We start from the raw sequence: 15720 nt of genomic DNA on the forward strand, positions 1-15720 counted from the left end.
AAACTAAGATAATGTTATTTGTCAATTATATCTCAGTTAAAAAAAAGTCAGTACTGAACACAGGCAATCAGAATGTGAATGGAAGAGGGAGTGATGAGATCAAGAGCTATTTAGAATAGTAAGATCTTGGTGGCCAGTTTTTAATGAGAAGTACTGATACTTGTTACAATTACTTACAATATGACTGGTTAGATGCAAAGGTAAACACTTAAGTTACTTTGCATAGCCTGTCACTTCACACAGACCATTCAAAATACATTGTAAAGAAGGCAAGAGTGATATATCATATCTCTTGTCTCATTGTTTTAAAGGCTTAGTTAATATAAATAAAAGTACAAGAAAGTTGTAATAATATCCTCAAGGAAAAAAAATTTTATTTGCAATAAAATGCATATTTTTTTAAAGATTTTTTTAAACATCATTATTAGAGTATAATTGCTTTACAATGGTGGGTTACTTTCTGCTTTATAACAAAGTAAAGCAGCTATACATATATCCCCATATCTCCTCCCTCTTGCGTCTCCCTCCCACCCTCCCTATTCCACCCCTGAAGATTTTTTTTTTGATGTGGACCATTTTTAAAGTCTTTATTGAATTTGTTACAATATTGCTTCTGTTTTACGTTTTGGTTTTTTGGCTGCGAGGCATGTGGGGTCTGAGCTCATCGACCAGGGATTGAACCCTCACCCTCTGCACTGGAAGGCAAAGTCTTAACTGCTGGACCGCCAGGGAATTCCCTAAAATGCATATTTTCAATAAGTTTTGAGAATACAAAGCAACCTATATTTATGACAGTATTTAAAGTGTTATGAAATTTTTGCAGTGTAATCTTGAATTCAACATTTGTACCCGTAGTTGAGTATTTAACATATTTGGGCAATTTTATTTCAGCTATGAAGCCATTTAAAACCAAGTATTGAAATAAACTAAACAGAACCAGACTTCACCAAATATTAAACCAAGATTTTAAAAGAATAATAAAATATATCCAATCATGTTTTTCAAAGAAACTTTTAGGAAGAACAAAAATATTTTGGTACCATTAATACATAAAACAACAATTATTTAAAAATATTATTTTATCATCTCCTTATAAAATTTCTATTTTTATAACATACTCAATACATTAATGTGGTAACACATGTGTGTAATTGATAAAAATTGCATACAGTAGTCCCCTCTTATCCACAGTGGACACGTTCCAAAACCCCCAGTGGATGTCTGAAACTGTGGATAGTACTGAACCTTATATATACTATGTTTTTTCCTATACATACATACCTATGATAAAGTTTAACTTATAAATTGGGCACAGTAAAAGATGATAATAACTAATAGTAAAATAGAACTATTATAAAATACACTATAATAAAAGTTGTGTGAACGTGATCTCTCCAAATGTCTTATTTTACTGTACTCGCCCTTCTTGTGATGATGTGAGATGATAAAATGCCAGTGTGATGGGATGGAGTGAGGTAAATGATGTAGGCATTGTGACATAGTGTTAGGCTACCACTGACCTTCTGACTCTAAGTCAAAAGGAGGATCATCTGCTTGGGAGATCCTGGATCATCTAGCCGTGATGATGATGAAGGTTGGATCTCAGGAGCAGGTGATGTCTGTGGTTGGGGATTCTGGGATGGAGCAGGTGGTGTGAGATTTTATCATACTACTCAGAATGGCACACAATGTAAAACTTGTGAACTGTTTATTTCTGGAATTTTCCATATAATGTTTTTGGACCTCAATTGACTGAGGTAACTGAAACTGAGGAAAGCAAGACCACAGATAAGGGGGGACTTCTGTCCAATAAAATTAATAAAAAATAGATATTAGGGATATGTGTTCAGAGTGTTTTACTCTTGGGGTGAGCTGTTAATGCATGTGGCCTGCATGATAAAGACCAAAGCCCTATTCAAGGCATACAGGACTCCTTAAGATCTAGTCATGTCTGGCGCTATGATTCCCATCACATGGGACTTCTTGCAGTCCTTTAACCCACTGTACGCTTTTATAAGACTCTGCAACCTCACATAGACTTTGTGTATATATTGCCTTCTACTTTCAGTGCCTGCTTCTGCTTATCTGACGCCAGTTCATTTTGAAAACACACTTCTTAAGTCACCTTTCTGAAGTCTTCCTGGACTTAGAGATTTAAATTTACTTCTCCTGTGATGCCTCTTTGCCTTTGACATCCTTTAGAAATTGTCCTTATTATTGTTAAATAGCTATTAATTTTCACATCTGTCTCCCTTCTAGACTGCTAGCTGCTTGGAGACTGTTCTGGCTTTTCTTCTTGAATCTATAATACTTAGCACAAACACCAAAAATATTTACTATATTGATTTGTATTGAGTTGCAGTGCACATTCTAGATATATTTCCATTCAAGTTAGCTGAAGTACACAACCAAGAACTGGCTCCACATCAGGTTTCCCCCTATGTATGCCTCGACATTCAAGAGATTATACATAAAAATATGATTTTATTTATCTTTTCTTTGATAAAGCCCTCTGAAACCAAAGCAAAGGCGATTGGAAAGGTTGATGATCTTCTTGAATTGTACATGGGAATTCGAGATATCGATTTAGGTAAGATTACACTATTCAAAAAAGTCTTATGTCTTAATTTGATGGAACTTAATGCTTATTTGTGTCTTGCTTGCATTTATTGTCACATATTTTTCAAGATAAACAGTATCTGTGTAGTGATGAAAAGCATAATGAAAATAAAGATAAATAAAAATGAAAAGAACACCTGGCCTTTACCCCTTATTAGTTGTGAGGCCTCAAAGCCAAGTCAACTTTCCTAAACTTCAGGGTTTTTTTTTTTTTTACAGGAAAATGTTCATTTTATCTATTTAAAAAAATTGAAGTATAGTTGATTTACAATACTGTGTTAGTTTCAGGTGTACAGCAAAGTGATTCAGTTATATATATATATATATTTTTTTTCAGATTCTTTTCCATTATAGTTTATTAAAAGATATTGAATATAGTTCCCTGTGCTATATAGTAGATCCTTGTTGTTTATCTATTTTATGTATAGTAGTGTGTATCTATTAATCCCAAACTCCTAATTTATCCCTCCCTCCCGTTTTCCCTTTGGTAACTGTAAGTTTGTTTTTTATGTCTGTGAGTCTGTTTCTGTTTTGTAAATTAGTTCATTTGTATTATTTTTTAGATTCTACATATAAGTGATATCATATTTTTCTTTATCTTACTTCCACCCATGTTGTTGCAAATGGCAATATTCATTCTTTTTTTATGGCTGAGTAGTAATATATCTATATCTATCACATCTTCTTTATCCATTCATCTGCCAATGGACACTTACATTGCTTCCATGTCTTGGCTATTGTAAATAGTGCTGCTATAAACATTGGTGTGCATGTATCTTTTTGAATTAGAGTTTTCATCTTTTCCAGTATATGCCCAGTAATGGGATTGCAGGATCATATGATAGCTCTATATTTAGTTTTTTAAGGAACCTCCATACTGTTTTCCAAGTGGCTGCACCAATTTACATTCCCACCAACAATGTAGGAGGGTTCCTTTTTCTCCACACCCTCTCCAGCACTTATTATTTGTAGACTTGTTTTTTGGCTGTGCTGTGCAGCATGTGGAATCTTAGTTCCCTGACCAGGGATTGAAACCATGCCCCTTGCATTGGGGGCACAGAGTCTTAACCACTGGACTGCCAGGGAAGTCCCCTATTATTTGTAGACTTTTTAATCATGGCCATTATGACCGATGTGAGGTGATAACTCATTGTAATTTTGATTTGCATTTCTCTAATAATTAGTCATGTTGAGCATCTCTTCATGTGCCTGTTGACCATCTGTATGTCTTCTTTGGAGAAATGCCTATTTAGGTTTTCTGCCCATTTTTTGATTGGGTTGTTTGTTTTTTTGGTATTGAGTTGTATAGGCTGTTTTACCGGTTTTTTTTTTTTTTTTTTGCGGTACGTGGGCCTCACTGCTGTGGCCTCTCCCGTTGCGGAGCACAGGCTCCGGACGCGCAGGCTCAGCGGCCATGGCTCACGGGCCTAGCCGCTCCGCGGCATGTGGGATCTTCCCGGACCGGGGCACGAACCCGTGTCCCCTGCATCGGCAGGCGTACTCTCAACCACTGCGCCACCAGGGAAGCCCTAGGCTAGTTTTAAACTTCAGTTTTTAACCTATAAATAATATTTCCTACATAAGCAGTTTTATGGATTTAAAAATATATTGATGATAGATGTTGACTTACTGTGGTGATGATTTCATAATATATACATATATTAAGATATATATGAAAAAATTTTGTAAATGATACATATGAAAAGTATTTAATACATCAGATTTAATGGACAAATTGTGTATTTATTACAATATTAAAGTTGTGCCCCATTTAATAAGATTACTGAAACCTTGTGAACAATGAATCAAATATGAAGAAAGCAGACACATTTGGCATGTGACGAACAAGGGCATTTGAGCAGTTGAATTTCTGTGTATTTCTTTATTTTATTTTTTAAAAATTTTATTTATTTTATTTTTGGCTGCGATGGGTCTTCGTTGCTGCATGCGGGCTTTCTCTAGTTGCAGTGAGCAGGGCTACTCTTCGTTGCAGTGTGCAGGTGTCTCATTGCGGTGGCTTCTCTTGTTGCGGAGCATGGGCTTTAGGCGTGTGGGCTTCAGTAGTTGTGGCTCATGGGCTCTAGAGCACAGGCTCAGTAGTTGTGGAGCATGGGCTTAGTTGCTCCACAGCATGTGGGATCTTCCCGGACCAGTGCTCGAACACGTCCCCTGCATTAGCAGGCGGATTCTTAACCGCTGTGCCACCAGGGAAGCCCTCTGTGTATTTCTTATGTCATCATTAGGATGTCAGTATCTTGATCTCTCAGTTAAGACTCTATCAATTGCAAATAACAAATGAAACAAAACAAAACTCAACAAATCTAATTCCAACTGGCTGAAGGAAATGTTAAGCCAGGGAAATGTTCTGGTTCTTCTAGCTGAAAATTCCAGAGGTAGATCTTGGCTTCAGAAATGGTTAGAACTGGAGTTCTCACGCTGTCATCAGGATGTGGTTTCTCTTCTCTCAATTCTGGCTTCATTTCAGATCCCCATGTTATCCCCTGGTAGCTTCAGGCCCTCCCTCATAGAGCCCAAATGACAGCCATGGCTCCACCCTCTACATCTTCTTGGTGGCAAGCACAGTGGGAGAGAGGGAGGGCCTTTTCCAAGTCATTCAAACAAAATGCTCAGGATCATCTCTGATTGTCTCAAGTGAACTAGTCACAGAAGCCAGGGAGGTGGTTAGGTCTGGGTCAAATGCTCTACCTATGCAACAGAGAGTGACTCTGAAATACAAGGGCTGAGATTGTGAAGGGCCTGGTCCCTCCAGTGTAGAAGCAAGATGATAAATGTTCCCTTAAGAAGGGCAGGTGGATGCTGGGTGGGGAAAGAGTGAATGAGCATGCTAGTGGTGGGGTGTGTGCCTGCATGCATCTGTGTGTGTGGGCATGGGTGAATTTGTATCAGGTACTTAGTAAATTTTTTAAAGTCAAAGACTGGGACTATTTTGTTTACTTGCTACCAGGGAAAGTATTTTACTTTACATTAGCTAGAAGTATTTAAAACTCATTCTTCCTTTTCTACTTCTACTCATTTTCCTTTTTCCTTACAGAGTTTATTCTTATTTTTTCCTAGCCTATCTGAACTTTAAAAATAAATTTTTTTTTTTTTTTTTAAATAAATTTATTTATTTATTTATTGGCTGTGTTGGGTCTACGTTTCTGTGCTAGGGCTTTCTCTAGTTGCGGTGAGCGGGGGCCACTCTTCATCACGGTGCGTGGGCCTCTCACTGTTGTGGCCTCTGTTGTTGTGGAGCACAGGCTCCAGACGCGCAGGCTTATTAGTTGTGGCTCACGGGCCCAGTTGCTCCGCGGCACGTGGGATCCTCCCAGACCAGGACTCGAACCCGTGTCCCCTGCATTGGCAGGCAGGTTCTCAACCACTGCGCCACCAGGGAAGCCCAAAAATAAAATTTTTATGTTGGCTGTGCAGATGATGTCTGTAATTGAAAAAAGTGATACTGTTTTCTAGCTCCTTTAAGAGAAATATAAAATTTGCATATAATAGATCCTTGCTACACACAACACGAAGTTAAAGCTGAGATGATCCTATAGAAAGCAAGTGTTTTAAAATGTTTCTCCCAATCTGTTTGTATTTGGAAAAATAAAGAGATTTGCATAAATGATGTGGGCCTGTGACAGTTATGCAAATGAACTTGCAAATGAGAGTAAAAGGGATTTAGAGATGGTGATGCTCTTAAACTCAGGTAGTATTTGTTAGGAGAGTAATATGAAATATCTCTATTCAATTGAGAAGTTTTAAAATTGTATACTGTATAAATATTATAAGATTCAGGAACTAGGGTATCAGTTGCTGGATCTTGAGCTTTAGGAGAATCATACTTTTCAAAGGTGAGAACTTAAAGCAGTGCTCAACTTTAGAACTTAATTTTGGGCATAGGTCTTATAGCTACTTAAGTATAAATTGGGCATAATTAAATAAATCATATTTAATAATAAATCTTTTGTTATTAAAATATACAAATATACAGGGAAGAGTGTTGGGCAATGGTACAAGTAATTATAAATGAATTAAGAAAGTTCTTTTTTTATAGATTTATTTATTTAATTAATATTTTGGCTGCATTGGGTCTTCGTGCTGCTTGTGGGCTTTTTCTAGCTGTGGCGAGCAGGTGGCTACTCTTCGTTGTGGTGCACAGGCTTGTCATTGTGGTGGCTTCTCTCGTTGCGGGGCACAGGCTCTAGGTGTGCAGGCTTCAGTAGTTGTGGCACGTGGGCTTCAGTAGTTGTGGCTCGTGGGCTCTAGAGCGCAGGCTCAGTAGTTGTGGCATATGGGCTTAGTTGCTTCGCAGCATGTGGGGTCTTCCTGGACCAGGTCTCGAACCTGTATGCCCTGCATTGGCAGGCAGATTCTTAACCACTGCGACACCAGGGAAGCCCAAAAAAGTTCTTTAAAGATCAATTTTCTTTCACTCTGACAAATTCAGAGCACTAAACATTCCTCACAAATTCCTTGTAAATTAACTAGTAATCCCTTTATAAAGTTAATTAATCAAATTCCTCCAATGGCATAAAAATCATTATTATTATACATGATTAGCAATGTGATTAGTCACCTAGGGAGGTAAAGTTTAAGGAAAGTAATTATTTTGAGAATGTGAACCGTTGTTGAATTAGGAATTTCTCTCATTATTCAGATCGGATTAGCATGAAATATGACTCACAAATATGACACTGATTCAACAGACAAATGAATATATTTACTTGTTTGTATTCCAAGCATTTCTTAGCTTTCAGAAATGTTGTCTTAATGCAAATTACATTGATATCACGTTATTTTCGAGTTAATATGTTTTTTCAGAAAACTTAAAAAGTAATATGGCAGTAAAATGACTAAAACCCAAAACACTATCCTCAAAAAAGGATTGGGATGTATTTACCATTTGAAAATGGAAAACAATTCAAATGGGTTTATGTAGAAGTAATCCTGAAGGGGATAGTCTTTCATTTGGTTGTAAAGTTGTGAGCTATTTCACAACCAACCGAATGCCAGCCAACGTGGCTTGCCTTGGAATGTTACCCATGGGGGAAACTGGTTTCTGGAAGATTTTAAGTCCTGTAAGACTCTAGATGGGGTTGACCTAACTTAAAGGAAAGTTGTGTCATATAAGTTTCTTCATGAATATTTAAGGCCATTGTGTAAATTGTATATGGAACTACACTATTTTCTGATGATACCAACTTAGGAGTTTGGAGACCGTCCCAGCAACTTCAGAATTTTAGGATTTCTAATTTCTAAAGAGATCCAAGTGGGGGGGACCTTCAAGATGACAGAGGAGTAACACTTGGAGATCACCTTCCTCCCCCAAAATACGTCAAAAATACATCTACATGTGGAACAACTCCTACAGAACACTTACTGAATGCCGGCAGAAGACTTCAGACTTTCCAAAAGGCAAGAAACTCCCCACGTACCTAGGTAGGGCAAAAGAAAAGGAAAAAACAGAGGCAAAAGAATAGGGATGGGACCTGCAACTCTGGGAGGGAGCTGTGAAGGAGGAAAAGTTTCCACACACTAGGAAGACCCTTCACTGGTGGAGATGGGGGCGGGGCGGTGGGCGGGGTGGGGGGAGATTTGGAGCCACGGAGGAGAGCACAGCAACAGGGGTGAGGAGGGCAAAGCGGAGAGATTCCTGCACAGAGGATCAGTGCTGACCAACACTCACCAGCCTGAGAGGCTTGTCTGCTTACACACTGGGGCGGGTGGAGCCTGGGAGCTGAGGCTCGGGCTCTGGAGGTTAGATCCCAGGGAGAGGACTGGGGTTGGCTGTGTGAACACAGCCTTAAGGGGGCTAGTGTGCCATAGCTAGCGGGAAGGGACTCTGGGAAAAAGTCTGGACCTGCCTAAGAGGCAAGAGACCATTGTTTCAGGGTGTGTGAGGAGAAGGGGATTCCTTCCCTGTCTGCCCACAGAAGGCAGAGCACTGCCTAAACGAGCTCTAGAGACGGGCGTGAGCTACGGCTATCAGCGTGGACCCCAGAGACGAGCATGAAACGCTAAGGCTGCTGCTGCAGCCACCAAGAAGCCTGTGTGCAAACACAGGTCACAATACACACCGCCTCGGGAGCCTGTGCAGCCTGCCACTGCCAGTGTCCCGTGATCCAGGGACAACTTCCCTGGGAGATCACACAGTGCGCCTCAGGCTGTTGCAACATCATGGTGGCCTCTGCTGCCACAGACTCGCCCTGCACTCCGTACCCCTCCCTCCCCCGAGCCTGAGTGAACCAGAGACCCCTAATCAGCCGCTTCTTCAACCCCTTCCTGTCTGGGTGGAAACAGAAGCCTGAGGATGACCTACACGCAGAGGTGGGGCCAAAACCAAAGCATTAAATGCAACAACATTCGAATTATAGGGGTCCCAGAAGAAGAAGAGGAAAAGAAAGGGTCTGAGAAAATATTTGTAGAGATTATAGTTGAAAACTTCCCTAACATGGGAAAGGAAATAGTCAGTCAAGTCCAGGAAGTGCAGAGAGTCCCATACAGGATAAATCCAAGGAGAAACATGCCAAGACACATATTAATCAGACTATCAAAAATTAAATACCAAGGAAAATATTAAAAGCAGCAAGGGAAAAGCAGCAAATAACATACAAGGGAGTCCCCATAAGGTTAACAGTTGATCTTTCAGCAGAAACTCTGCAAGCCAGAAGGAAGTAGCAAGACATATTTAAAGTGATGAAAGGGAAAAACCTACACCCAAGATTACTCTACCCAGCAAGGATCTCATTCAGATTCAACGGAGAAATTAAAACCTTTACAGACAAGCAAAAGCTAAGAGAATTCGGCACCAAGAAACCAGCTGTACAACAAAGGCTAAAGGGACTTCTCTAGGCAGGAAACACAAGAAAAGGAAAAGACCTACAAAACAAACCCAAAAAATGAACAAAAGGATAATAGGAACATACATATTGATAATTACCTTAAATGTGAATTGATTAAATGCTCTAGCCAAAAGACATAGACTGGCTGAATGGATACAAAAACAAGACCCGTATATATGCTGTCTGTAAGAGATCCACTTCAGACCCAGGGACACATACAGACTGAAAGTGAAAAAGATATTCCATGCAAATGGAAATCCAAAGAAAGCTGGAGTAGCAATGATCATATCAGACAAAATAGACTTTAAAACAAAGACTTACAAGAGACAAAGAAGGACACTACATAATGATCAATGGATCAATCCAAGAAGAAGATATAACAGTTGTAAATATTTACGCACCCAACATAGGAGCACCTGAATACATAAGACGAATGCTAACAGCCATAAAAGGGGAAATTGACAGTAACACAATCATAGTAGGGTACTTTAACACCCCACTTTCACCAATGGACAGATCATACAAAAGGAAAATAAATAAGGAAACACAAGCTTTAAATGACACATTAAAGAAGATGGACTTAATTGATGTTTGTAGGACATTCCATCCAAAAACAACAGAATACACTTTCTTCTCAAGGACTCATGGAACATTCTGCAGGATAGATCATATCTTGGGTCACAAATCAAGCCTTGATAAATTTAAGAAAATTGAAATCGTATCAAGTATCTTTTCCAAACACAACGCTATGAGACTAGATATCAGTTACAGGAAAAAACTGTAAAAAATACAAACACATGGAGGCTAACAATACGCTACTAAATAACCAAAAAGTCACTGAAGATATCAAAGAGGAAATAAAAAAAACCTGAAAAATTTACAATGAAAACACAATGACCCAAAACCTATGGGATGTAACAAAAGCAGTTCTAAAAGGGAAGTTTATAGCAATACAATCCTACCTCAAGAAATATCTCAAATAAACAACCTAACCTTACACCTAAAGCAATTAGAGAAAGAAGAACAAAAATACCCCAAAGTTAGCAGAAGGAAAGAACTCATAAAGATCAGATCAGAAATAAATGAAGGAAACAATAGCAAAGATCAATAAAACTAAAAGCTGGTTCTTTGAGAAGATAAACAAAATTGATAAAACATTAGCCAGACTCATCAAGAAAAAAAGGCAGAAGACTCAAATCAACAGAATTAGAAATGAAAAAGGAGAAGTAACAACTGACACTGCTGAAATACAGAGAATCATGAGGGATTACTACAAGCAACTCTATGCCAATAAAATGGACAACCTGGAAGAAATGAACAAATTCTTAGAAAAGCACAACCTTCTGAGACTGAACCAAGAAGAAATAGAAAACATAAACAGACCAGTCACAAGCACTGAAATTGAAGCTGTGATTAAAAATCTTCCAACATACAAAAGGCCAGGACCAGATGGCTTCACAGGCGAATTCTTTCAAATATTTAGAGAAGAGCTAACACCTGTCTTTCTCAAAGTCTTCCAAAATATAGCAGAGGGAGGAACACTCCCAAACTCATTCTATGAGGCCACCATCACCCTGATACCAAAACCAGACAAAAATGTCACAAAGAAAGAAAACTAAAGGCCAATATCACTGATGAACATAGATGCAGAAATCCTCAACAAAATAGCAAACAGAATCCAACAGCACATTAAAAGGATCATACACCATGTTCAAGTGGGGTTTATCCCAGGAATGCAAGGATCTTCAATATACCCAAATCAATCAATGTGATATACCATATTAAAAAACTAAAGGATAAAAACCCTATGATCATCTCAATAGATGCAGAAAAAGCTTTCAACAAAATTCAACAGCCATTTATGATAAAAACCCTCCAGAAAGTAGGCATAGAGGGAACTTAACTCAACATAATAAAGACCATATGTGAGAAACCCACAGCCAACATTATTCTCAGTGGTGAAAACCTGAAACCATTTCCTCTAAAATCAGGATCAAGACAAGGTTGCCCACTCTCACCACTCTTATTCAACATAGTTTTGGAAGTTTTAGCCACAGCTAAAACGAAATAAAAGGAATCCAAATCGGAAAAGAATTAAAGCTGTCAATGTTTGAAGATGACATGATACTATACGTAGAGAATCCCAAAGATGCTACCAGAAAACTACTAGAGGTAATCAGTGAATTTGGTAAAGTAGCAGGATACACAATTAATGCACAGAAATGTCATGCATCCCTATACATTAATGATGAAAAATCTGAAAGAGAAATTAAGAAAACACTCCCATTTACCATTGCAACAAAAAGAATAAAATACCTAGCAATAAACCTACCTAAGGAGACAAAAGACCTGTATGCAGAAAACTACAAGACACTGATGAAAGAAATTAAAGATGATAAAAATAGATGGAGAGATATACCATGTTCTTGGATTGGAAGAATCAACATTGTGAAAATGACTGTACTGCCCAAAGCAGTCTATGGACTCAATGCAATCCCTTTCAAACTACCAGTGGCATTTTTCACAGAACTAGAACAAAAAATTTCACAATTTGTATGGAAGCACAAAAGACCCCAAATAGCCAAAGCAATCTTGAGAAAGAAAAACAGAGCTGGAGGAATCAGGCTCCCTGACTTCAGACTATACTACAAAGCTACAGTAATCAAGACAGTATGGTACTTGCACAGAAACAGAAATATAGATCAATGGAAGAGGATAGAAAGCCCAGAGATAAACCCACACACATATGGTCACCTTATTTTTGATAAAGGAGGCAAGAATATACAATTTGGAAAAGACAGGCTCTTAAGTGGTGCTGGGAAAACTGGACAGGTACATGTAAAAGAATGAGATTAGGACCCTCCATAACATCATACACAAAAATAAACTCAAAATGGGTTAAAGATCTAAATGTAAGGCCAAACACTATAAAACTCTTAGAGGAAAACGTAGGCAGAATGCTCTGTGACACAAGTCACAGCAAGATCCTTTTTGACCCACCTCCTAGAGAAATGGAAATAAAAACAAATAAACAAATGGGACCTAATGAAACTTAAAGGCTTTTGCACAGCAAAGGAAACCATAAGCAAGATGAAAAAACAACCCTCAGAATGGGAGAAAATACTTGCCAATGAAGCAACTGACAAAGGATTAATCTCCAAAATATACAAGCAGCTCATGTGGCTCAATATCAAAAAAACAAACAAACCAATCTGAAAATGGGCAGAAGACGTAAACAGACATTTCTCCAAAGAAGATATACAGATTGCCAACAAACACATGAAAGGATGATCAACATCACTAATCATTAGAGAAATGCAAATCAAAAGTACAATAAGGGGCTTCCCTGGTGGTGCAGTGGTTGAGAGTCCGCCTGCCGATACAGGGGACACGGGTTTGTGCCCCGGTCCGGGAAGATCTCACATGCCCCGGAGCGGCTGGGCCCGTGAGCCATGGCCGCTGGGCCTGTGCGTCCGGAGCCTGTGCTCCGCAACGGGCGAGGCTAGAACAATGAGAGGCCCGCGTACTGCAAAAAAAAAAAAAAAAAAAAAAAGTACAATGAGGTATCACTTCACACCAGTCAGAATGGCCATCATGAAAAAATCTACAAACAATAACTGCTGGAGAGGGTGTGGAGAAAAGGGAACCCTCTTGCACTGTTGTTGAGAATGTAAATTGATACAGTCACTATGGAGAACAGTATGGAGATTCCTTAAAAAACTAAAAATAGAACTACCATATGACCCAGCAATCCCACTACTGGGCATATCCCCTGAGAAAATCATAATTCAAAAAGAGTCATGTACCACAGTGTTCATTGCAGCACTATTTAGAATAGGTGGTACATGGAAGCAACCTAAGTGTTCATCAACAGATGAATGGATAAAGAAGATGTGGCACATATATACAATGGAATATTACTCAGCCATAAAAAGAAATGAAATTGAGTTATTTGTGGTGAGGTGGATGGACCTAGAGTCTGTCATACAGAGTGAAGTTAAGCCAGAAAGAGAAAATACCATATGCTAACGCATATATATGGAATCTAAAAAAAAAAGAAAAAGTTTCTGAAGAACCTAGGGGCAAGACAGTAATAAAGACGCAGACGTAGAGAATGGACCTGAGGGCACGGGGCGGGGGAAGGGTAAGCTGGGACAAAGAGAGATAGTAGCATTTACATATACACTACCAAATGTAAAATTGATAGGTAGTGGGAAGCAGCTACATAGCACAGGGAGATCAGCTCGGTGCTCTGTGACCACCTAGAGGGGTGGGATAGGGAGAGTGGGAGGGAGACACAAGAGGGAGGGGATACGGGGATATTTGTATACATATAGCTGATTCACTTTGTTATACAGCAGAAACTAACATAACCTTGTAAACAATTATACTCCAATAAAGATGTTAAAAAATTAATGTTATTGCTAATGACGTTTGTCATTATAAAAGTAAAAATGAAAATCCTTAAAAAAAAAAAGAGATCCAGAAATATGTGGAAAGGAAATTTGAATGATAGTTTCTCAGTAATGTTTTCCTGTAAAATGTTTTATAGGTCTTTTAAACATATATGATAATGTTATTTAGAGGTTATTACATTTTTTCCTAGGGTGATTTCTTTTTTCACTGAATTCAAAACAATGAACACTATGGAAAGTCATCCTTCTCAGATAAAGCCAATGAAATTTTGGAAATAGATTTTTCTTAAACATTCTGTATTGCCTGTATTTTTTTTTTTTTTTTTTTTTTTTTGGTTCGCGGGCATCTCACCCTTGTGGCCTCTTCCATTGCGGAGCACAGGCTCCAGACGTACAGGCTCAGCGGCCATGGCTCACGGGCCCAGCCGTTCCGCGGCATGTGGGAGCTTCCTGGACTGGGGCACGAACCCGTGTCCCCTGCATCGGCAGGCGGACTCTCAACCACTGCGCCACCAGTGAATCCCTGCCTGTGTTTTTTGATGTTTGACTAATGTGTGAGTTGCTTGAAATGGGTCGACATTTATGAAAAGTCTTAGGGAAAGTAGGTGTTAAGACTTTACATAGAAAGAGTTACAGTTACAGATTTAATAGTTAAATTAACAGTGGTGGTCATTAACCTTTATCTAAACCCTGCTATGTGCCATTTTATAGATTTGAGAACAAACGGATTCAGAGATGTTTGGTAACTTGTCCAGTCAGCTAACAAGGACTGAGATTTAATTCTGGGACTTTGATACCAAGATTTTTCACCTTCAGTAGTACCTTATAGCTAAAAGTTATGTTTAAGTATTTAAAAACTTAGTGGAAAATACAGATTGACCTGTATCACCAATATAAGTTTGTCATTAATAATGATGTGAAAGTTGTTTAGTAGTGGTAATAATATAAAGATATTCTTAGTATGGCCACTAGATGTCAGCACTTAGCTGTTATATGTGGTGTAACAATTCTACATTTTAGTGGAATATTTTTTTTGCCAGGTTGTATTCAGGTGCTAAATATTATTGTGGCATATTGCAGATCTATTATAGTTAACATATTAAAAGCATTTTAGTAGTTGTCACTATGTTAATGTAATAAAACTTTAAAAAGTATTTCATTTTGCTAAAGTTTCTTTTGCTTTTCTCTTTTTTTTCATAAATTTATTTACTTATTTTTGGCTGCGTTGGGTCTTAGTTGCTGCGCACGGGTTTTCTCTAGTTGCGGTGAACAGGGGCTACTCTTCCTTGCGGGGCTACTCTTCCTTGCGGTCCGCGGGCTTCTCATTGCCGTGGCTTCTCTTGTTGCGGAGCATGGGCTCTGAGCGCACCAGTTTCAGTAGCTGTGGCACGTGGGCTCAGTAGTTGTGGCTCGTGGGCTCTAGAGTGCAGGCTCAGAAGTTGTGGCGCACGGGCTTAGTTAGTTGCTCTGTGGCATGTGGGATCTTCCCGGACCAGGGCTTGAACCCATGTCCCCTTCATTCATAGGTGAATTCTTAACCACTGTGCCACCAGGGAAGCCCTCTTTTGCTTTTCTGTTAAATCAGAGATTCAATCTTTTACCAAAACGGATAAAATAATACCATTTATTTCTCCTGTAAAAAATATTTAAAATTTATGTTTATACTTTATGAGTTAGCAATTCATAACATGTTCAGAGCATGCTCCATTCTTAATTTCTTTTAACATACATAAGCAAATTATGGGTTTTGTAAAGATCTCTGGAGCACTGTATTACATACAGTATTTCCAGCATAACTATGAAGCTGCCTAATTGGTACTTTTGTTGCTTCTACAAGACCAGTG

At 38.7% G+C, this 15720-nt stretch overlaps 1 protein-coding gene across 1 annotated transcript in view; it reads left to right on the forward strand.

The window, feature by feature from the left end:
* GIPC2 (GIPC PDZ domain containing family member 2) overlaps positions 1-15720 on the forward strand; it is a gene marked incomplete at its 3' end in the record, with an annotated part of 90676 nt that overhangs the window by 66383 nt on the left and 8573 nt on the right. The window contains exon 5 of the mRNA XM_079724997.1: positions 2509-2590. Within this exon, the coding sequence (XP_079581123.1) occupies positions 2509-2590 (82 nt within the window). The remainder of the gene's footprint in view (positions 1-2508; positions 2591-15720) is intronic.

The sequence above is a fragment of the Hyperoodon ampullatus genome, assembly GCF_949752795.1.
Source record: "Hyperoodon ampullatus genome assembly, chromosome: 2".
In the NCBI taxonomy this organism is placed as follows: domain Eukaryota; kingdom Metazoa; phylum Chordata; class Mammalia; order Artiodactyla; family Ziphiidae; genus Hyperoodon; species Hyperoodon ampullatus.